This window comes from Notothenia coriiceps, unplaced genomic scaffold (assembly GCF_000735185.1).
Source record: "Notothenia coriiceps isolate Sejong01 unplaced genomic scaffold, NC01 NC01_scaffold00033174, whole genome shotgun sequence".
NCBI classification, from domain to species: domain Eukaryota; kingdom Metazoa; phylum Chordata; class Actinopteri; order Perciformes; family Nototheniidae; genus Notothenia; species Notothenia coriiceps.
In genome coordinates, this window is record NW_011365875.1 from 27,942 (window position 1) to 52,500 (window position 24,559).

The following is a 24,559-nucleotide window of genomic DNA, read 5'->3' on the forward strand; positions in this document are numbered from 1 at the left end:
AAAAAAAAAAAAATGTATTAAAGAAACGCCATATCATGGATTATCAAGGATTATTTCTGAAACAGTATGGAGCTCAAAGGCTTTCTCTTTTGCCGGTTATACCACAAGGTGAGTTCCTTTTTATTTCCTGCTTCTTCACACACATGCTCTCCAGTACAGGTTAGCTCTGAGTGTTAGCGATGCTAATGTAAACATGCACCGACAATATTACGTCCAAAACAGTCGGGCATTGTTTCTGATAGCAACGTTTCTGATAGGGCCGTGGGTGTAAAGCCAGCCTTCATATCCGATATTACGTCATATCGGACGCAAATCTGGATCAGCTCCATTTTAGCCCCGTTTTTAGAGATTTGGGTACGGAGGAAAAGAGAGAGGGTTTTATTTTCTGACGCTGCAGCCTGCTTGAGTTCCCCGACACACCGGGGACACATATTTATGTATAAAAGGCATCAAAAAGTGCATTTTGCATGATAGGTCCCCTTTAAGATCTATAAAAGACTCAACCTACAGTATTTGCACATCACAGAGTTAATTTGATAATAGTTTGGGTTTGCTGCCATCTGCTGGTTATTATAGAAATAACACATTAATACATAAGGCACATTTCTCAGGCAGAGACACCATACACATTAATGATTTGATGTGTCATCATCATCATACGAACTGATGAACATAATGATAGAGCTCCTCTCCAGAAGCTTTTATTTACAACCTATAAGTAAACTGTTTGTTTAATGTAAGCCGCTTTTCAGTCGCAGCTGATTGGTCTATTATCTCAAATGGAAACGGGTATGGGTGTGGGTGGGCGAGGTAGTTGTGTCTGCTGTTGCTGGCATGCTGCTGTACTATTGTTAGCATTTCCACCTTTAACAATGCTGTCCCATTGCTATTGTTAGCATGTCCACAGCCTGATGGCCTGGAGGCACGGTTGAACAGTGGAGGCATTGTTTTATAATATTCTATTGAGTTGGGTATTTCATTTGGTGGGATCTCTAACAGACATTTTTGATTCTATCAATGTGCATTGGTGCATTTTCTTCTGACAAAGGCCATTATTGCTCTCTATGCATTCCAGGTATGCAGAAAGTTGATCTAGATCCAAAACAAAGGCTCTTTTTGAAGCACTAGGACCTTCTTGTTCCAATTTGATGTCAACCTAAAATTTTTTTTTTTTATCAAATCTAAAAGTGAAATCCAAAACATATTCTAAAAAGAAAGGGGTAAGCATATTTTTTGCAGTATAATTGTCAATGTATAGTATCCATTATTCAAGCTCCTGAATGTGTCCCACATCAAGAAGAAAAGAGAAAGAAAGAAAGAAGAAAATCAGATTAACAAATTACAGAGAGAGTAAAAATGTAAACCTTGTCTCCAGGCTGAGTTGTCAGGTTTAGACTTGGAGGCTCATGGGAATCTGACTCGTTGACTGAAATCCCCATGCCATGTCAAATATTTAACTTTAATTTTGTTAACGTCATATGCGGATGTGGGAGCTGAGGCTAGAGTGCAGACGAGAGGCCAACAACACCAACACACAGCACTATATCAAGAGAAGAAAGTGTTATACAAGACATTGTCCTTGAAATAACTATAGTTAATGTCAATGTTGCTATCTAAAAATAAACATGGTTCAAATGTGTAAGTGTCCAATTTAAGAATTTAAAATGTAACCAGAAGAAAAGTTCCCTCCTGCCCAGTTAGTAGTAGTATTGGTTAAAGATGAACACATTACTGCATACTGCAACATCACGGTTTTGTCTTGCTGCTGGGAAACTGTCTTACATGTCACACAACTCTCACAAAATACACTATATGAAACATGTTTAAACTGGAGTGGCAGAGAGACAGAGAGAGAAGGAAAATATCAGGGACAGAGGCGTGTAGCCTTCTGTAATTCCTCCATTGTGAATTAGATTATCTTGGCTAAATGACAAATGTAGTTGTCTGCTTCAGAATGTTAATTAATGAGCCGGGCACACAGACGTATTTCAATAAAAAAAGTGTCTAAAATTAAAGTCTGCTTTAATTGTTTAGCACTGCTCCAACAGTGATTAATAGCAGCAGAGGGGCTGTTTGAGGTTAGTTTGCAAATCAGTGGTTTTGTTCCAACTCCCTTTTAATTGTGGGAAATGAACCTGCTTTTAATCAAGTCAATGGATCATCTCTGATAGATGCATACAGCCCTGGTGTAGTTTGCTGACATCTGCTGGTGAAGTGTGGGTAACAGTTAAACCCTCTGTGATATACTACTGAGCAGTTTAAACAGGCCCTATTACAGTCCTAATCAGGTTAATATTTTCCATTTTAATACATAGCGATGTCACCATGTTACATAAGTACACAAAGGAGTCCAATGGAGGTGTTTCAGGAGGGGGGGGGAGAGTGTGGGAGAGAAACTCCCTCTGGAGGGAACACAGGGATTTTAGCCTTTGCAGACCATTTACATGCACAAAAACCTACACAACACACTACGGCAAAGGAAAACCCAATTAAGCATAAAAGGGCCTCTTTAAGAAGGAATATGAAGATGGGTTCTGCAGTATCTGCCTGTAATAAACACACACAATAAATCATTGTACAGGCCTCTGGCAACACATTTTTTTCTTTATTCAGAGTAAGATGTGTCAACATCCAGCATGACAAAAATTGTACAAAGTTCACAATTTATAAATGAAATATCACAGCAACTTGTGATCTCACACATTTATAGCAAAATTAAAATGTCAACAAATCCATGCTGTGTAGTACAAAAATAAATCAAACTTCAGTTCCACAGAGAGCACAATAGTTTATACAAAATCCTGTCTTTGTTAATGGTCACTGAAAACAATCCCAAAAATGAATTGGCTCAAACTAAATAATAAACTCTGATGAATTCACAATAGTTGTATATGAAAAGTCAGCTTTCTAAATATGTGACAACCTTTTTGTGTTCCCTATAGATAGTCACAGATATCTCTATTCAGATTTGTTATTTATGTACCAACATCAGATGAGCAGCCGGTTTGTGCTTTAAAATCCATTTCCCTTTTTACTGATAATGAGAATTAATTCAAAAACTGGTACTAGCTATTACTCTACTGAAGCATTACTATATTGGCAAAAAGCTGCAGACACGATGCTGTGGAAAAAGGCGTATGCAGTCATGGATGATGGGTAGTAGAGTCCTGAAAGAGGACAGTAGTACAATAGATGAGATTCAATCAGGTGAACGACAAGCACCTTTTGAATTAGCTCTCAAAAAGGCAATTCTGAACATGATCGCTAACAACTAGAACAACAGAATAGAGGGGTGCACACAGCCAGGCATGTGGGCGCGTCGCTGGATTGTATCACCCCTCGAAGGTCTCGTTTTCACCGTTTCTTCAGCTTTTTTTAAAACCTTGATTTGATTGACTATTTAATCCTTTGTACAGTGATTAGATATAAAGTGCTGCTGGGGGATAACTTCATCTTCCTAAAACATAGCAAAAATGAAAGAACAATGTTTTTACATTTGATAATAGCCTACAGTATAACTGCTATGGTTATAATCATCCTCTTCTCTGATTTCAAGTCCCTGTTCTTCCTTCTCAGTGGTACTAAATCCACGCCTACAGTGGCTCCAAGCAGTTGGTTGCTCCAATCGTGTGCCAAAGAGGTCGTCTGAAAAATTGCACGCCGCCGTACGCAAGGATAATATCTTCAAGGACAAGTGCAAATAGTCTACTGGCACATAAGTGGGGACAGTGACCCTGTAAGTCCCTCTGTCATACTCTATAAATACTCTTTACAAAACCCTCTGAAACCCTCCGTTAGGCTCTCGGGTACTGCTTTTAGTTTCTGTAAGAACATCAAAACATGGAAACGAAGGTGTCCCTGTGCAAAATCGTACAGAAAAAAACTCATATACTTTCCCTTCTAAAACTCAATGTCCAGGTTTCCTCCTCTTTTTTAAAAAGATTTTCGTATTAAAAGATTTGTATAAAAATCAATATTTTACATAGGCTATATTAAAAAGATCCATGTTACCCCGCTATTCTTATAAACAAGAAATTGCATATACCCAACCTTTTAGTTTTTCCATTGTAGATTGCATCCCGTTCTTACCATAAGCAAATGATTTAGTAATTATATTGCTGAGACGTTTCTTGATCCTAGCAACACAAGTCTCGAAATTGAGCAGATTTGAACTAGAAAGGCTAGAATGTGTATTCTTTAAGTCATTGTCTTTACACATCATTTCTATTTGAGATTAGTTTAGGATGAGCATGTGAACATACATGTACCGCACAGATGTGTTCCTCTAGGAATTAATTGGCTCTCCTAGATAATGGGATTTCCACCATCGGGTTTCCGTGTAATGATGTTTACAATAGAACTATTCATACATACATTCATACATACATCAGGTCAGTTTCCTCTCCGGATTCATTTACAGCACCAATTAAAAATGCCCCCACCTACAGCTACACGTCTTTTTTTCCATCAAAACAAAACACAAAACGTTTCTCAAGCATTGTCAGAAAATAAAGCGATTGGCAAACCAGTTCTTGCTCTTGAACAATTTACACGCAAGAAGAAGAAAGAAGAAAGAAAACATCTAAAATCATGAAGTCCAAAATCATCCAGTGAGGAGAAACATAAGTAGCTTCCTCCTTGCTTGCAGTTTTTTTTGTTTTCATACCACTGTCCAGTTTGTTTTCATCTAAAATGCTTCGTTGTCAAGCAATAAAAAGAACTCACGTCCGTTAGTATTAGCTTACCGTTCGGAATATACACTAAAAATGTGCATACATGAGCAGCTAGAAACATCACATGACACTATGTCAGCTCATATGAAAACGTACAAAATGTGAATGTCCTCAAAAACTATTTTGCCGTTCAGTTTTTTATGTTCTTCCTCAAAGCAAGGCCCAAAAAGAAAAAGAAAAAGAAAGAAATTATCTCGAGGTGTTTGTAGCATCGTACCTCTTTTTTTGAGAGAACACAATTCAGAATATATAACACTATGTAAGATACTGCACCGCACAATCAGCGCCTGTGTGTTTGTGGATTGGAACCGTCGCCCACACCTGCCGGGGGAACAAAAATCTCCCTTTGCTGATTGGTTACACTTGAATCCCTTGAACCGCTTGCTTGATGTTTTCCAACAAGGCTTTGTTCTCCGGGCTCTGGAACTGGTCTTGGTTGGTGTACATGTCCGTTAGAGTGGTGACGTAGGCGTCAAAGTTCTGCTCGCTGATCGGCTCCTGCAGGACCAAAGACACAACACAGAGGCTATTAGAGGAAAACGGAGGTGAGAATTTATGATGTCCGAAAAATCTTCTTGTACAATGTGTTCTGAAAAAAACCTCAATATTGATCAAATTTCACAAATACTGTCGACATCCTAACGTTCCTTTTTTAATGACATAATCTGAGTTATTGACTTACTTGCTGGTGCAACTGTAAGCAGCTGTTGTTCCTCAGAGGAGGCTCTTTGTGTGCCAGTGGTTTCTATGGAAGGAGAGGAGGGACAGCCTTCTATTAGTTTGATTTGAGGAAACAAGTTGTTATTCTTATGTTTAAACACTAGGCGACAGTATGTGATGCGCAGCCACATAGAGAAGAGCTACAATAAGTGGGAAAATAGAAGCAGGCTATAGATGAATACATATAGGAAGACAAACATAAATCTGGTGTGAAGACGGCATGGTCACATTGTAACTGATTAGATACATTTCACTCCAGCAGGATGGACTTATCTGAGCAGCTGCTGAAATATGAAATAATATGATTATAAAAACACTTCGACAAGAATCTTACTGTTAACTAAAACACTATGCTAGAGTATATTTGAAAAGAGTGGCAGAGTAAAGGACGGAAGAAAGGATGAAATCGTGTGTGATTACTTTGAAAACAGAATGTCATACTTTTTGCTTTATCTTCAAAAGCCAAAGTAAAGATGGAATGATAGCCAATAGAAGATGTCTGAAGCACATTGAAAAAAACAAAACAAGCAATTCAAACACTTTGCCATACACTTTCAAATAGAGCTTTTGAATCATCATAGCATTGTTAAAAACAGACAAAACCTCAATATAAACTACTGTATATACACTTCTCATCTAAAATGTGCTATGCAGAATAAATATGTTTTTTCAAGTCCAATCTACGACTCCCCCTCACTGTTTGGAAAGACAAGCAGTGCTTCACATTTAAATCTAAGCATGCAATATCAGCTGCAGTTGAATACACAAATAAAATAATAATCTAATGCTTCGTTAGCTATGTTCTGCAACTTGCCGGCTTGCCGTTTCCTGGAGGCCCTTACCATATGAGGGAGCTGGACATTAGCTAAACTGTTTATCAGTGACTGGCTGAGGTTGGCCATCTCATGCAGGAGAGATTCATTTTGATGTTCAATCACCTTGTTTTCCTCCTCTATGGACTTCATGTTGGACTCCATTGTTGTGATCTGCGGAGAGGACGGTGGATGTTACAGATGTACGCCATACAGAGACTTAAGGCCTGTGAGAGTGGTGGAGCAGAGGGGACTTACCTGTGTCCGAAGTTTGATCATGTCGGCCTCCACCTGTGAATTGGATTCACTTAAATCTTTGATTTCTTCATCCAGCTGTTTGATATCCTCCTCATGCTCCAGTCCTACAGAGGAGAGCAGTATTAACACTGACACAGAGCTGAAAGGCCTCAGACATCAATTATTTTTAACAGCCTTTATGTGGAGTTAAGTGATTTAAAATGACAAAATACGACTCTGAAGTGACGAAGAATTTTGCTCGACTTGTGTGTGTGTGTGACTGTCTTCACCTCTACTTAAAAACTGCGGCAGGCCATTTGAACTGACTAAGAAGAATCGCACAGACATATTACATTATGATCCTGTCACATCATCTCTTTATGAAGCCTCAAATATCACTGCAGTCTCATGTGAAGTGTTAGAGAAACATATGGAGAACACACCGGCTGATTAGTAACTTAGCGCAGCACTGTTCTTCACATAGGAGGCTCTCTTCTCATTAGTTATACCCCATAATACCTAGACAATGCTCGCCACACACACCCTCCTGATTGGTTATTATGTGAAACTGGAACTCTGTTCAGGAAATCACTCCACATCCATGTCCCTGATTGGCTGTATTGTGTGGGTGAGTGGTCGTTGTAGTTACCGTTGCTGGCGTGTTGCTTTATTGTCAGCATCTCCACTCCAGAGAGCCGAGCTTTCCTCATGGCGGAGGTGGCACGTGGACAACCCGACAGACTGAAGGAAAGGGAGCATTGTTTTAGCTTGTTACACACACACACACACACACACACACACACACACACACACACACACACACACACACACACACACACACACACACACACAGCTCATATTAATGACAGTCTTAACAATTTTTGCCCGCAGCTGAAGTGTACAATTCCCTTTTGTGTTCAGGCTTTCCTAAGAAAATGTTTTCTTAATTTTCTTGGCAAATATGTCTTTTTTTATATTCTAGGAAAACACGTAGTCGATTGTGCCCAAAGATTACATTTAGTAAAATTAATAAATGGCTGTATCTCAGATCACAATCAAGTATTTTATCTATCAACTCATAACAAGTTTGTCATCAAACACATGCACACGTAATGCAATGTGAACAAATCACACACTGAATATTAGTTATAATGACTGTGACCAATTATAAAAGTATGATTGGTGGTACGGTTACATACTTTCCCAAAGTAAGCTACAACTATAGCTGAGGATCTTGGGTAATCAGTTCAGTGGGTGTGTATCGCAATGATGTTCGAAATGTCCCTTATAGGCCTACGTCTGTTTCCGGTGACTTCATTTTGAAATTCAGTTCCTGACGGACGGCCAAAAGGCCAGAGATTATAGAATTAAACAAATAAATAAAATGAAGCTTCTGCCGAGGCTTCAAAAGTTGAACATTGCTCAACTTTTGCAGCGAGCCACACCAGCAAAGCTCCGCTTCGCTTCCCACAATGCAGTTTGGCGAAAAGTAACTTTACCCCCTTCAAAGTGAATGGTGAAGCTTTCAACGCACGCCGCTGTGTGGACGGACCGTTACGGCTCAGAAGCGTCCCAGAAGCGTCTCGGCGCTGGGCTCCGATAAAAATACGCGGCTGGTCTATTTTCGACGCGGCAGGAAGTGGAACGGTCAATCCTAAAATAAACTAATGTTGTAGACCCTAGCCCTCCGTAGTCTTTCAAGTAGGAGGAAAAATGCCAGGGTTCTCCTCCGGTTTACAGGCTCTGTGTAAATATATATAGAATAATTATGCTGATGAATGCATTTTTTTACCACTAAAATACAACAACACATCTTTGATTCATGTAATTTACAACTGGACTATTACAATTATTATTAACTTTGTCTGTACAAAGTAGCCTGTTCAGGAAATATGTCCAAATCAATAAAAACTGCGAGCCGGCACGCATAACACTCCTCTTCTGAAACGCGCCCGGTGGGGTTTGACGCAGTAGGAGGTCGGAACAGAACCGCGGTGCAGATGTAACGCGGCGCAGACGGACCCGGTGGAATCCAGGGGTAAGTCTAAAGAAAAGGTAACAACATTTGCCAACAAGCACTTCTAAAGCTCATTAATTAACACGTGATATCTCATTTGTTTAATCCACACAAAACCCAAAGTCTACTACTACTACTACTACTACTACTGCTGCCTCAGTCCCCAGACCGACCTCCGGTGTGTGAGGAAGCTGCCGCTGACGTGTCCCGAGCCGTCGCAGCCCGGCGTGGGGCAGGACATGCCCTCCGTCTTGCCGGACTTCCACGTGAACTGGATGCCGTTCATGTAGCCGTCCTTTTGTCTCTTCGCTGCTATGGGACATCCTGAAGCGCTTCTGTGGGACGCATACTTCCCCGTCACGTGTCCCTGACCATCACATCCTGGAACAGGACACCTGGGGGGACAGACGGAAATGTTTTATTCACTTTCAATGTTTAAGACACTTATGTATTCAAAGTTCATACCGTTATCTCTTATCATATTGGAGACATCCTCTCACAGAATGACCTGCTGAGGCGCTCTGGTAAACACTACATTGTGTTTTCCTCGTGAGTACTAAAACACCACAGAGTGTTTGAGTGAATATCATTTTTATGTTCCCCTCCATCTCTACTGCTTTGATATAAACAAAGATACCATCATCTTATTTTAAAGCAGTCCCAGTGGCAGCCTTATCACAGTCTTGGAATGCTGACAGTGCATCAAAACCAGTGCTAATCAGATCCAATGAGGCAGTAAATTATTCCAAATGTCACAACTGGCAAAATGGATTATAGGTGAAGCTAGTGGTGCAAGTATCAGTTCAGTCTACAAACAGCAGCTACCTGCTTTTAGAACAGCTTTAGGAAAGGACATGAAGATACAGCGGTATCACGTACACTGCTGTCTGCCAGCGTCTCTTTCTGTGTCATTGAAGATCATTCCCTTGGTAAGTCACAGGTATCTTCTTAAAGAGGCCCTATTATGCTTTTTGGGGTTTTCCCTTTCCTGTTGTGTGATATTCATATGTTTTGCGAATGTAAATGGTCTGCAGAGGCTAACATCTCAAAAGAAGAAGAGGCACAACATACTTTAAACGTAAACAATTAGAAAAATAGGTCACCTTTAATGAATCCATCCGCAAAGCTCTAAAAACTTTAACCCAGGAATAACTCACACTGGTAGGACTAGGATGACCAATTCCACACTGCACATCCAGGTGTTCAATAATATTCAAGGATTCAATATTATATATTTTTGTCTTTCAATGGAATACTTTGGTAATAAAATCAGACATCCACATATCGCGATACACAATTATGTCTTTTAAATGTATGATTAAATCTAAATACTAACTAAAGTTATTTAGAAAATCTGATGTGAAATATTTTGAGGGAATATATTTTTAAGAAGGTGGTTTTACTTCTACATCAATATTACATTACTCCTCAGTTCAATTAGATTAACACAGTATATGGAAAATAAAGATATGAGCCATAGGTGATGTGTTTAATTATTAATCGTTTGATTAATTTCAAGAAAAATTGTTTGACTTTCAACCTCATTTAAATGTCTTTGCAAACTATTTGTCCATTACTATTTGGGAGAAACTCTTAATCCGCTACAAATCTTGTTATTATTATTATGGTCAATGTGAAATAAATGCTGCTCCAGAAATATCTTTACATTCTTTCTAGCCTCTCTTTCGAGGGGAACGTTGGAGACCAGTTTAAGCCAGATCTCTTCCAGTTGCCTGACACAGATATCAGCCCAGAACACCTCATCCTGACCCGAGAGCCAAACTGGTGAAACCTGCTGTCAGACAGATCCAGAGCTAACATCCAGCCGCTTGTGAGTGGAGACACATGTGAGCCAAACTGACCCCCATCCATGAATCCATAATGTCCGGGAGAGTGAGCCTGTTGTGTGTCATCACCACTGTGGCAGCACAATAGGTTAGGGACAACAGCTATAGCGGGGTGGGGAGGCCAGGGTGAACTTAAATCTGCAAGACCCCTCCCTGCTGTATACATCTTTTATTTTGACTTAGGAAAAAACTACAAAACCCTTTTGAAAAAATATACAAACCCCTCCCACTCTATTTATTTAAAAAAAAAAAAATTCAACATACTGAATAGCTTTGGGTTTTGCACTTTTTTGATTGATAAAATAAGACATTCTGAGACCTTGTAGACACTTGGGCTTTAGGGAAATTATAATGGGCATTTTCCAATATTTTCAGACGTTTTTTATATGTATAATATGTACCTTTTCCACATTTAAAATGTCAAAACACTACTAGACTATTGTGGTGATTTTGTGACTAAATTATCCCAAATGTTTCCACAATAAACTAAAGAGAAAGAGAGAAAATGACCATGTTATCATTCCTTGTCTACAGTAAATAGGGAAAATATTTGTACTCCCTTATCGCTCCATACCGCAAAAGAAAAGAAAATTTTTTCATTTAGAATGTGTTTGTTTAGTGTGGTTCAGTCTATGGATTTTATAGATTCCATATATCCATGTCTTCGTCTGAAGCCAGGAGAAATCTTCTCATGTTTCAAAAGCTCAAATAGTAATTCAAAATGTTTTTAAAAGATATTTCAATGTCAGTGGAGCTTAGTGACGGGTTACCTGTGTCAAACTGTGAGAAGGGCCAAAGTGTGTTATTTGTGCTCTGCACCATCGGAGAAATCAATGCAGCTGCAGGGCCGAGGCCAGAGAAGCCCGTAGTGGGATTTAGGTTCAGGAGTGGAATCAATCTCTCTCTGCCTCCCCTCACCTGTGTGTCTGAGGGGTTCACCAGAGACTTTACACAACTATAGCACATTTGTCTTGTCAGAGCCACGTCTGATTTATGCCTGCTTGCATCAGTGCACGCCAAAGAGCATTGCAGTGATTAGAAAACAGCACAATGCCTTTTTGTTGATCCCATTCACACAGCTTCCTTCCATCACTCAATAACAGGAAAAGAAAAGTCATGTATCATGTTTGATACTTCACATAGGAAATGTAAAGTAAGCAGTTGGTAGCAGGAGGAAGAGTTTGGGGGTTTTAAAGGGAGACAGAAGACAGACGATCTGTGTCTGCACTGTACCTGATAGGCTCCTGGTCCTCCTTGTTCTCTTTACTGTGGATGATCTTTATCCCGCTTTTCCTTGCCCTAGGACACCCTGAGAGACTGCAGATAAATGACAGTGTTACAAAGCTGAAGCATACTGTGTGAGAAAGTAGAGGCAGGGTGAAGTAAGTCCGCTTCAAGTCAATTCAGAACGTATGGGAGGCAGAAAAGGGAGATGTGTTGAAATAATGGAGGGATTGGTGGATGCGTGTATGTGGAGCGTGTGCTGTACCTTCTGTGTGAGGCGTAGTTGCCAGTGATATGTCCCGAACCATCGCACCCTGGTGTCGGGCACCTGGGGCAGAAAACACAACAAGGGCTCAGGGTCTACAGCAAAGGTGCAGGATCTTGAGGACGATATAATCCATGTTGTGTCTAATTCATAGCTTTTGCTGTAATGTTATGCCCATTGTCGATTAAACGTGACATGGATGCCAAGATTTCCTTCATTGCTTTTGTGAACGTATCTTTTGTTTCACGATGTTGGACTTAAATCAGCCTTTGAAAATATACAGCAGAAGGGTTGGAGGGTAGGTCATTAATTAATGTGGCTTTATTCATATATATTTATACTCGCACAACCATGACAGGCGATGTATGAATGCTACCTTGCTGTCTGTTCATTGTCAGTCACATTTGTTGTACTCCTGACCATTTACTAATTTTACACTATATTATCTTACGGTGACTTACAGTATAATGAATACCCATTTTTCAAAGCCCTCCAAAAATTGAACTGACATTTGTTTTTACTTAATCCCACATACACCATGCTGATTATCCTCATAGCACGCCAAATGTAGATTAATCCGCGGGTGAAATTTGTCCCCAACAAATGCATTTCCTTTTGTTTAGGACATTATTTCTTTTTTATTCATAAATTAAACTATATGTTTATGACTTGTTTTAGAGATGTATGTCCTGAAATCAAAATAGACTAACACACAATTTTGACCCTTTTTTGTATAATTTGTGATGTTTAGAAAAATATGTGTGTCTGGGCTTGTGTGTTTTGGTAACTCTTTACATTGCTGGTATATTTTTTTAAGTGTTTGTTGACAATTACAAATAATATAAAATATCACCCTTCTTAAAAAGGTTCCTTAATTCCATGAAAAGCTGTGAAATAAATCCCCATGCCTCCATTTCTGAGCAGTCTCTTGTTTCCATTCATACTTTGCTTTACGTTCCCCCATCCTACCGTTAGGTGCACTAACACTAATAAGGCGTAGCTTGGAACAATGAGCGAGACATACACATCACACATATATCAGTGAGTCATCTCAAGCCTTACTTGAGCTCTTGCGCGTTGTTGGCCAGCATACTTCGAATGCTTTTATCAGCTAAAGGACAACCTGAGAGACTGAGAAATACACCAGGGGAACATTAGTTACTCCGGAATGACACGTCAACCGGTCCACTGTAACACTAAATCACCTCACACAGATTTATACAAACACATGCAAACGTAAAATCAGGTAATGCAGAAAAAGAAAAGCCATGATGCAAGTGCAGGGAGTTGAATTAAATGAGATAACCCTCTGAGTATTTGTGTCCGTATATAACAACAAGGACGTCTCGACATCGATTATAACTTAATGTTGAGCTTGTTCAGGAGAATATGATGTATTAAGAGCCACAGCAGCCTCGAGACTGATATCATTCCGTCGCTGCAGACTCACCTCGCTCTGCACCACTCAACAATTCTGTTTGAGTCTCCTTACTTTGAATAGTAAATGCTTAGTCTGCATTGCACTGTGGGAAGGGCCTGGAGGACTGAATAACATCAGCTTAGAAGGCTTTACTCCCGGCCCATTGAGAAATCATTTTATCCCAGGCTTTAGCTCGAAAATGAGCGTGTATCCAATCTGTAATTAATTTAGTCTTCACTTCTTTCATGACACCCTTGTTTCAGGATATTCAAAGGGCTAACAAATAAGATAGAAAGAGAGAGAGATTGTGCCTACAGGTGTCTGACAGACAGCATAGTCGAGGTAAGCTGAAAACAATAAAGAGAAGTAGACTTAGAATCCACCAGGAGAAGAGGAAGTCACACCTTCGATATGTGGTGAAATGACTTGTCAGATGACCACTTCCATTACACCCCGGTGTGGGACATCTGCCGTCGGAAAAATAGACAGACTTAAAAGCCCAAAGGGAAGGAGAGGAAATTCCTGATTTAATTGTGTCATTGTTTCCAGTTTAGCTTTACTGTCTGTGATCAATATTGAGGTTCCTGAGAGCAACAACTTGATATGGCCATGAAACAAGTGATGTTTCTTATAAAAATAAAGCTTTTCAAAGGGGGAAACTACAATTACAGCACCAGTAGATGCTATAACATGTCTGAGATCAGTGTGGAAAGAGAAAGCTGGTAAATAAAGGTCTATTGCCAGCCTGCAGCTCAGGTTGGCATAGGGCAGTGGTTCTCTGCGGCTAATGGGAGCAAAGATGAGGGTAGAAAGCAAAAAAATGAATAATATGAGGGGGGTAAGCAGAGCATGAGTGGGGTCAGGTGGAGAGGAGGAACAGTGGGATGAGTGGGAGGGGGCTCTTACGTTATCAGGTCCTTCTTATTCTCCTTGCACTGGGCGTACTTAGGCTTGGGGCTGGGCATGTTAACATCTGTGGTGAAGGAGCGGTCCTCCAGCAGGTCATGAAAGGGGTCCAGGTCATCTGACTGATTGTGGGTGGGATCAGAGGGAAGAGAGGGAGAAAAGACAAAAGGGAAGGAGGGAAACAGAGAGATGTAAAGGGACGGTTTTCCACTCAGAAATCACATCACATATATTCAACAATACAGTAAGTTATAATCACTTAAAATGTGTTTTATAACGAGCACATGATGAAACTTATTTCCTGAGTTTATAATAATCAGCCTTTTTCCTTCACATTCCTTATCCCTTTGTCTGCTCATTCCACACACACACACACACACACACACACACACACACACACACACACACACACACACACACACACACACACACACACACACACACACACACACACACACACACACACACACACACACACACACACACACAAATGAGAGCATGTATACTGACCTGTGCACTCATAACCATGCTTGCACATCCACACAGACTGTCATCTAGTCATACATCAATACTGTTAAATGCAGGCACACACACACATCCTGCCTGTATACACACACACACACACACCCACACCCACACACACCCACACCCACACACACACACACACACACACACACACACACACACACACAAACACACACACACACACACACACACTCCCACCTGTCATACCATGGAGTCTTGTCAATTTGAATGCTAATGGTAGAGCCTGTGTGACTATTGAGCCTCACCTGTCAGTCTACCAGAGCTGGTAAAATAGATTCCCTGGGAGGAAATAATGACTCAGTGCCAAATGAGCATGAGTGTGTGTGCGTGTGAGAACAGAGCACTGAGGGAGGTGTCTGGTGGAGATCCTGTAATGCTCTGGTGGGTCAGTAGATGGCACTGCGGTGCAGCGTCAGCCCGCAGCTGGCTGTGTTATGTGGGGCCGTGCTTTGTCTGCAGTGCATGCAAGCCAGGGCACGACGGCTTTTGATGCAAATCCTCTCTTCCCTTCCCTTCCGTGCTCGCAGTGTATGTACAGTAATGCCCATAAAGAGACAGGTCCAGATAGGGCCCAAATTATCCAGCGCTCAAGCTGTCTCAGAGTCTGTGATGCTGGGTCAGCCAGCGAGCGGCTCTAATTAAAGGGAGAGGCAGACAGGAAGGAGGACGATACACACATGCATGCACAGAGATGCGGAAACTAGGCTAGGGATGGGACTCGCACACACATGCCAACACACTCCCAACGAGACATGGGTACAAACACGGGCTCGTATGAATATTCACATCCCACACACTCCTACAGAAGCACATGTGTGTGCCTGTACACACCGACAGGCGCACCCAGCAGTGGTGCATTGATTTCCAGCAGTTCTTTGATGAGATGAGCTATTCCGATTCCCTCCCAAGGTGCTACTTTGCATAATTTATTTTGGAGAAGAGCGAGATGTAAAAACAGAAAGCCAGCATGCATGATACACACAGAGCAGATACCTTCACACTGCTGACAATTAACATGCAGATTCATTAGGTTCCCCTAAAAAAAACCCTGATATGACTTTCTAATGATGCCAAGCAGTGAGTAAGACGGGGAGGTAAGAGACCTAGAAGACAATCAGACAGCAAATGTTGGACTTGGAGACACTGTGTTGTGTCAATGGCTCAGAGGGAAATCATTTGGGTTGAAGACATGGAACAGACAGTATAGGTAACACATGTCAACTGTACTGTCTATCAGATTCAAAACCACAAACTATCATATTCTACTGCTATATAATCATTCCCAGCATCACACTATTAGTCATCTCTATTTATTATTCTACTCTTCATCATTTAAAGGAAATTGAATATGTGATGGAACATTCTGAGGAGAGAGGAGCTTGTGTGTAACTGATCAAACATTTCATATTTGTATGAATAGGATTGAGTAGGAAATGTGCTGTGCTTCAAATAAGAACATGTTATTGATATTTTTAAGGTGACTCAACCTTGAAAGGCAGATACTGACTGGCCCGAATATTTCCTCCTTTCTGAAAAATTGACAGTAACATACATTTCCAACATTTGTCCATATTCTTTCTCTTACTTCTTTCTCGTCCTCGTCTATGTGTTTGATCTTGGTGTAGTCTACAGGCAGGTCCCAGCAGTCGGCGGCGTCCCCCATGCCGTAGCAGCGGGAGCCCAGCAGGGCAGCTTGCCTCTGGGGTGACATGGGCTCCAGAGGGGTGAGCACCGAGTCCCCCACGCCGCTGCACAGACGCTTGCTCATACTTAGGTCCAACGTACCGTTCTCATCAACATCCAGGCCCGGACTCTGGAAATCGGATGTGGTTTTTGGGGCGGGTTGAGTTGTGGGTTTTCAGTGAGATGGTTATAAGAAAGGGTAAGAGGATGCAGAGGGAGCCAGGGATGGAGAGAAGCGGGTAGAAGAGAGAGAGAGCGTTTCTGATTACATAGAAGTCAAACATATTCATACTCTAGGATCAGAGCTGGGCAGAACAGTAGCTGAAAAAGTGGTGAATACTTAAAAAGTACATGAAAGTGCTTGAATATTCTGTTCCTCCAGTGATCTGTTCACTTGTGTAGTTTTTAGATGTCTTAAAAGAGGGATCAATAACACCTGCAGTTCAAATACTTGTAACAATATTCCAATTCGTCTTTTTGTCTGCAGTGGATGAGATTAGACACTTGCACTGTACAGTAGTGTGTCTCTCATAAAAAGGGTCAAAAGTAGAAGGTCATCAGTGCTCAAGGACGAGTGCATCCCTCCTTTTTCTTTCTCTCTCTTTCCTTCCATGGTCTCTTCTGTGTTCTGTGGTGTCAGACGGGGGTGTGTGTGTGTGTGTGTGACTTTGTGTTGTGTGAGGCTAATGTGAGTGGACATCACAGGGGGGCAGGGCTGAGGGTTAGGGGTGGGGTTGAGAGCAGTGATGAGCAGCAGTGGCTGGAACTAGAACTGCTGCAATCCCAAACATAGAGGCTGTGTTCCGGGACAAAGTGGGCCACATCCAACACGGCTCACTACCGAGTGTGGGTTTGTATCTATAGATCCTTGCACGCATGCCTTTTCTTTCTTCTACATATGGCACATATCCCGTAAGGCTTGTGTTTTGGTTGGCGTGTCCTCTAACTTCCTTTTTCTCATCTTCCCTCTCCTTCTTGTTCTCCTTGCTCCCTTTGCAGAGTAGGATAGCCGCTCTAATGCTGATTTCAGCCGACAGTGTCCCTCGGGGGGGATTCTCCTGGTATCTTAAGCCAAAACCTCTGTGACGCACATTGACTCAAACACATAGGGGGATGAGAGAGTTTGAACTGGGCATGAAAACTGCACGAGCTGTGGCTGAACCAAGGACTAAAAAATAGAAGTAAAAAAAGGGCCGAAAACCAATATTACTGCTGGGTCAGTAGATATCTTACTATGAAAAGAGTCCTATTAAAGCGTTTGGAAAAATGGAAGACAAACAGAGAAATGATGGGGTTCCAAATCAAACACTCTTGATTATATTTCCATGTATTACTATATTTCTTTGGTCTAAAATGACAGAAAATTGTGAAAAATGTCCATCCCAGCCCCTCAAAGTCCAAGGTGATGTCTTTAAATGTCTCGTTTGTCAGTCTATTATCCCAAATATATTTACTATACAATGATATAAAACAAAGAAAAATGTATACTATCATATTCACGAGGCAGAAAACAGCTTTTACAGCCATTTGTACCTGTGTACTCTCATGTTCCAAATAACCCCAAATAACCCCAAATAACCCCAGATAACCCGAAATGTCATTTTGGTATCTGTCTATGCCGGGACCAAAATGTAAAATGTTTAATATTGGGCTCTATAAATAAACTTTGATTGATTGATGATTGATTTATACATTAAAAACTACTAACAATGAATTGATCATTATCTAGTAAGCTACTACTTCCTGTTGTTGATTCTTTGATCAGTCGTTGCAGCTTTATTTGACACTAGCACCTTTCTGCAAAACTGTGTCCTGAAAGGATTTCATGATCATGAGGTAGATTTGTCTCAATATTATATGTGTGAGTAGATCAACAACCTGTGTGTAAATGTGTAATGTGTAAATGTGAAAACACCTTCCACAAATAAAACGTGTGAATACTATAATACATTTACAAATAAACAAACACCTTTTGTTAATCCAGTTTGTATTTGCGGATCTCAATTCTCTGTTTGTGTTTGGCTTTTACACACCCTGACTTTTGGGACAAACGTTCCGACGGACTGAACGAAAATCTACTAATGTCACTCGGCCACTTTCAGAAAATGACGTGGTTGCTGCTTCTCCAAGTAAGAGCATGCAGCCTGGTTACGCCATGGCGACAGTAACTATACCATACATGATGTAGCTGTCTGCTTCTGTCTTACACACACTCGATATTACAGCTCCAGTAAAAGTGAAATTGCAGATTTGGCTAGGAGCTGAGAAAAGAGCAAGAAGGAGGCAGAAGACAAGTATGAAATGAGTAAAGAAAGTAAGAACAGAAAGAAACAGTGTTTGTAAAACAAAAGGTCAAGTTGCGTAGGAACAGATCCAAGGTCAAATGCCCCATCGTGTGTTGCCACCACTCATCGTGTCCTGGTGAATATGCTCAGCTGATGGCTCTCTCTGTCAGCCGTTGCATTGTATGTCATCGTCCAATTAACATGACCCACCCCTTCATATTGAATTAACGAGGACGATATGTGAGAATGCAGCCCACTTCTTCATTAGAGATCACCCGTCCTCACTCTAACCCTCCCGTAACCCCTGACCCCTGTTGCCATGGAGATGCTGGGAGGAAGAGGGCCAGAGTGTGAGAGGTCACTTTCGTTTCCTCGCCGCATTACTTCTGCCCACCTATTCCACGTCTTAAAATAATGAATAAAACATGTGTTCCTCTGTCCTTTTCTCTCTCTCTGTCCTTCCTCCTCTACAAGGATTCTTCAGGAGGACGGCTTCATTTCCTAAAAGATGTGTGTGTTACACCAGTGTACCTTTGTGTACCGCTAAGAACAGTGAAAGCAAGTGTTGTTAAATCTGTCATCTATGTGTTCTGTTGTGAAGCTGACACATTTGAAGTCAAATCAACAACAACTTGACAAATAATGATGCCTATTTTGTGGAAGAGGAAAAAAAACGTTTTTGTTTCTTTTATTTTTCTCTGACAAATATATGTTTTTTTGTCAAAGAAAAAAGTCATAATTCTGATATTGAAATGAGGGATTTGAGATTTCTTGAAAAAAAAATTGGAATACTTTTTTGAAAATAATTCTGGCTTTAATCTCTGACCCAAATCCTCTTCCGTACTATCAAGCAACTGTTGGGTCTCCGGAATCTGGAGTACCACATGTATCTACTGGAATCTACAGTATAGTATGCTTAACATGTGATTGTTGTATTCATGTTAAGTGTAGTAGTCATGACTTTTAGTAAATCGACGATGAAAAAACGCAGGCACAAACCTTTAAAATGATATTTCGCTAACTTTGAATGGAGCTGCTGGGGTCATTTAAAGATAACTGGCAATAAGGGAAATATTGTTCTGCAACTCAAATTTAGATTTTCTTCTGGATTTTTCTTTTTCTTCCTTTATTCAATTCTAGTGAGTTTTTCATCTCCAGACCTTGATCAGTTATTATCTGATGTTTAACGGAGGAAATTAGATTTTGGTTGAATAAATGTAACAAGCAGCAGATTGAGACGACGGGAAACAGACCGATAGACAGGCTGAAAATACAAGGAGGTGAGAATAGAAGAGTGTGTGAAGTTTCATTCAAACATAGAGAGGAACAGTGTGTGCCACGAGGTGAGGTGTGGAGATGAAAGAGGGAGAAGAAGAAGAAGAAGAAGAAACTCTCTGAAGTCTCCCGTCTTCCCATCCTGCCCCGAGAGCTTCCTGCCTGTCTGCCCGGAGCAGGGGAAGGACAGACAATGGGATGCGTTTAGGACCGGAGGAAGTCCTCGGGCGTTTGTTCCCGCCAAGTGTATTCCGTTCCACTTTTCTTTGGGGGAACGTTGCTTTTGGCTTTTATCCTTTCCTCTCCCCTCTTTTTCCTCCTCTCCTGTATCCTCCTCTCCTCACTCTCTGCACTGTGACATTAAGAAGCATCCCACCAAAAAGGCTTTCTTTGCTCTCATTCAATCCAACCACCTTCTCTTATTCTCCAGCAGTCAACATTAGCAATGAGCCAGCATTAGCCTTCTGCTGTGCTCTCTCTTCCTGGCCCCCAGTCTGTAGCTTAGCATCTGGGCGCAGATAATACAGAAACAGCGTCACCTTATCTCCTCAGAAATGACACACTGGGCTCACGCCGTGTCAAGCGGCGCCTGGTCCCGCTCCTATCTGATCCCGTGACGGAAAATGAAAAACTGCCCTGCTGAGCCCTGAGTGTGAGACACAGCACAACAGATCTTTAAGGGAGTGTGTGTGTGTGTGTGTGTGTGTGTGTGTGTGTGTGTGTGTGTGTGTGTGTGTGTGTGAGTGTGTGGTGCGCAGCTCAACTCCTCCTATCTCTGTCAGTTCTCACTGCCAGTATTAGTATAATGAAAGAAGCACAGAGATAATCTGTCAGTGGATTTTGTTGTGACTGCAGCGAAGGGCAGAGGTGAAGTGAATATAGAGTCATGTAAAAACAAGGGTTTCACTTTTTTTCCTATTGAAAAAAAGAGTTTCAACTGAACTGAACTAAAACCCAGCAGCATACACCTGTGGATGACACTTCAGGGCCTGTGTCTCCACACTGTAGTTACTCTTTCTGAGCCCTGCGCACAGTGTATTATTTCATGGCGCACCGCTATTTTTGTGTGGCCAATTTGAGCGTTTCTAGACTCAAATATTTCAACTTTTCAGAAAATTGCTGACCTAAAAGCCACTTTGTTAGCAGATGGCTGGACGGACACTGTGGCTGCTGTCGGTGAGTGTTGTACTTTTATCCCGGTACAAGGCTTGTCTTCATGCTCTGCGGCGTTCAGTTTGAATGGTGAAGCTTAGTTAAATATAAAATCCATTAAAAAAGTGATGGGCATTTTTTGTTATGAAAAGGTTGGGAAGAGGCTCTGCCCAGGGCCCTAAAAGACGCTATGTGGACACAGGACAGGGCCTTCATTTTCTTTCTTTGGCACTTGGCCAACAGAATGAACTATATGACTGTCCCTAGCCCCTCCTACCTGCGAGCAGAGGTCCTGAGGCTTCCCCCCCAGGCCGTGGGGCATCTCTCGGCAGCGCGTGGACAGGTTGAGGATGGCGGTGGCGGCCATGTGGGCGGCCTCCATGTCGTGACTGAAGTCGAAGCTGCTCTTGCTGCAGGTGCTGCTGGCGCTGCTGCCCCCGCCCCCTCGGCCTCCTCCCGCGCCCCCCACCCCACAGCTCAGGCTGCTGCTGCTGCTGCTGGGGGCGTAGGTGCTGGTGGTGCTGCTGGCCGAGCTGGACGTCTTGCAGTAACGCTTGGCTGAGGGTCGCATTCAAGACATTCAAAATGAAAAGAGGGCTGATGCATTTAGATTAATACTGAAAATCATGATATGGATTTACGTGACTCGAAATGCAGGTGCATGCATACTTTTTCCCATTCATAAAAGTAAGTTAATTTATACGGTCATCCAAAAGTATATCCATGACAAAGTTAGCTTTTACATTTGTTTATCTTTGGCCCTTGCAAACATCAAATTGTATTCGTTCTAAAATATGTCTTGGAATAATTTAAGAAGATGATTACAATCTCTGCCCGAAATTGAGAGTTTATAGATGCATAAAACGTAGCCTTGAAAAATAAATCTGTTAGATCTAGTAATTACATTGTACGGAAAAGGATTAGAGGGGCACTCCTTTTTTGCATTCTGCCTGAATGCCTGAGAAAGTGAAAAAAATCCTTTTTGATCAGCTCTCAAATAATTGTGACCCTATTTCTCTTCCGTAAAATCGACACTGTCATCTAAAACAAAAATAATATACCACATCAGAACATTTGAACTATTCTTGTGAGCCTGTAATGTTTATGGCTTGTGGTGTTTTCAGAATCTGGTGAGCACACTTATGAGTTGACCCAATCCTGAATAACTCAAACTTTAAAATCCACCAATGGAGAAATGAAGAAGGTGACACGGGAATGTTTTCTGAAAATAAAGTTGGATTTGTATTTTTGTAGAGTAGTACCGTCATATCCTTTGGGGGAGGAGTCTCTCTGGCCATGAACTTTGGGTGCGATGGCCCGTTTCCCGTACACCGGGTGGTTGGTGCTGCCGTCGAAGGCGCTGTAGTCGAAGCTGGTCTTGGAGTACTTCTCCAGCTCCTTGGCCAGGTTGGAGCGCGGCGTGCTGGTGGAGACATTGTTCTTGTAACCATACTGTGGATAGTCCAGTTGTTTGACAAAGCACATAGGCCTGGAAAATAAATGACGAGGGGGTGGAAGTTGGACTGAGGCACTCAAGATTGCCCAGGGGAAGGAGAGGGAACTTCATGCAACTTGCATCTGCCCAAAAAAAATGGGCAGATGCAAGGGTATGAGCAGAGGTTCATGGAAACACTCCAGGATTGGAATATGGAGGATGAAGCTGATGGTTGAGATGATTAAGAGTTTAGGGCCTCCATTGTTTACACTATATTCATGGATGCTTTCTCCCCCGCATATAATAATATCTCTGCTACAAGTGATTTATTTTGTACCTAGACAATAAAAAAACTGCCAAAATGGAATTTCCACATTCATTATACTGGCATACTTCTGATGTGCTCTTATCATTTGATATGCATTTATATCCCAAATCTAAGAACAGGAAGAAATGAAAAGCAGGATTGTGTGCTGTTGATGTTCAGTTCATTCAAAAAGCTCTGCCTGCGCTATGATACATGAGGCCAATTTTGTCAGGATCTAATAAAACCGTTTGCCTTCGACAGCAAGCGCAGAAATGAAGGTGCAGCCTGTTGGAAGTATTCTCAGGGGACAGGAGAACGTAAACATAAAACAAGAAGGGGAGACTCAAATCTCCGCCGCTTCACAAAATGAAGGGGAAAAAAAGAACAAAACATTCCAGCGTGACTGAATAAATGATATAATACAGACAGTATAATTGAACACAAAACACACATGCCCTTTTAGTGCCTGACCACCTACTATACAGCCAACGGATTGAATAACAAAGGCTGCAGAAGGACTTTTATCTATGCTATCTGCTTTCTATCCCATATTTAGGCTACGTCCAACCTATCATTTCATATGGGATGTATATCAAATCGAGAAGGGGAATACTACCTTAGGACTCGGTCAGAGGCCTGGTTGGATTTGGGGAGGTCGCAGCCCACGTGCTTCTCCTGCGCTTTGGCCAGTTTCTCGGCTGCAGCGATGGGACATCCCGACAGACTGAAATAAGAATGAAACCTAAGCAATGGAACTTACTTTTGAAACATTTTGATAGGTGAAAATGTTATCATAATAGCACATGATGTTAAAAGTGTGGGGTACATGTCAGCCGCCAAAAACCTGACCAGCTTAAAATACTAACTCATTAATGTTCATCACTTGTAACTCTGTGGCAACAGCTTGCATGTTTCTGGTTGATCGGTTTTAAATAATTCTAACAATAGATATTCCCATATGTACGTAAATAATGTGCATGAATTTCCTTCAAACATGAGCTGACAAGACACAACAACACTTGGGCTGTTCACCTACAGCATGTTCTGGTTGGATTTACGTCTGTAAAACTTCCTGACTGACCAAATGTCACAAAAGTTCATGTTGTTACTCTTAACCCCTATTACTCCCCATCCAGTCTGTCACTGTAGTGTGCCGGGCCGTGGTGAAAAAAATGATCTTTGACAATGGCCTGAAGCCAGTGTGGAGTTCCTGAGCTGCTGTCATGGGACGTGTGCCGGTATAACGGTGTGTCTCAGGTGCCAGAGTTTATGGAGGTTTATATCAGCGCTTTCTAGTAAAAGTGAAAGTTTACTGTGCGTGCCTATTTTCACTGAACCCAGCGTGGATGCATGCTGCTGCTCCCGGGTCTGCACCTCTCCTGTCACCCCTGTTGAGTGGCAGAAAGGTGCTAATGGCTACTGCTACGCCCGACTCCCTGAGCATCTGCTGTGTGTGACACTCCTCTCTCACTGTCACCTCGCCCAGTCTGACAGCACTGGCGACAGCGCCCTGCTATTTCAGCTCTTCCCTCCAAACCTGCACCTGATGGATGCAGTTATTTTGCCACGAGCTGATGAATGATTTACGCTGTGGAGGGTGTGAATTGCTGCATTCTAATCAGTCTCGGTTAAACCACGGGAAAGGTAGGCAGCTGAACTGCTTTTATGATTCAATTTGAGCAAGCATTATAAGAA

General features: G+C 41.7%; 1 protein-coding gene across 1 annotated transcript in view; it reads right to left on the reverse strand.

Annotated features, from left to right (window-relative positions):
* Positions 1-2,586: 2,586 nt before the first annotated feature.
* LOC104961365 (myelin transcription factor 1-like protein) overlaps positions 2,587-24,559 on the reverse strand; it is a 54,354-nt gene continuing 32,381 nt past the window's right edge. Inside the window, exons 8-21 of the mRNA XM_010789651.1 lie at positions 23,481-23,588; positions 22,385-22,611; positions 21,400-21,680; positions 16,313-16,540; positions 14,182-14,303; positions 12,918-12,986; positions 11,856-11,918; positions 11,600-11,683; positions 8,693-8,914; positions 7,152-7,243; positions 6,524-6,627; positions 6,392-6,439; positions 5,416-5,478; positions 2,587-5,231 (exon numbers count right to left, since the gene is read on the reverse strand). Coding sequence (XP_010787953.1) covers positions 5,091-5,231; positions 5,416-5,478; positions 6,392-6,439; positions 6,524-6,627; positions 7,152-7,243; positions 8,693-8,914; positions 11,600-11,683; positions 11,856-11,918; positions 12,918-12,986; positions 14,182-14,303; positions 16,313-16,540; positions 21,400-21,680; positions 22,385-22,611; positions 23,481-23,588 — 1,852 coding nt within the window. The 3' untranslated portion in view covers positions 2,587-5,090. The remainder of the gene's footprint in view (positions 5,232-5,415; positions 5,479-6,391; positions 6,440-6,523; positions 6,628-7,151; positions 7,244-8,692; positions 8,915-11,599; positions 11,684-11,855; positions 11,919-12,917; positions 12,987-14,181; positions 14,304-16,312; positions 16,541-21,399; positions 21,681-22,384; positions 22,612-23,480; positions 23,589-24,559) is intronic.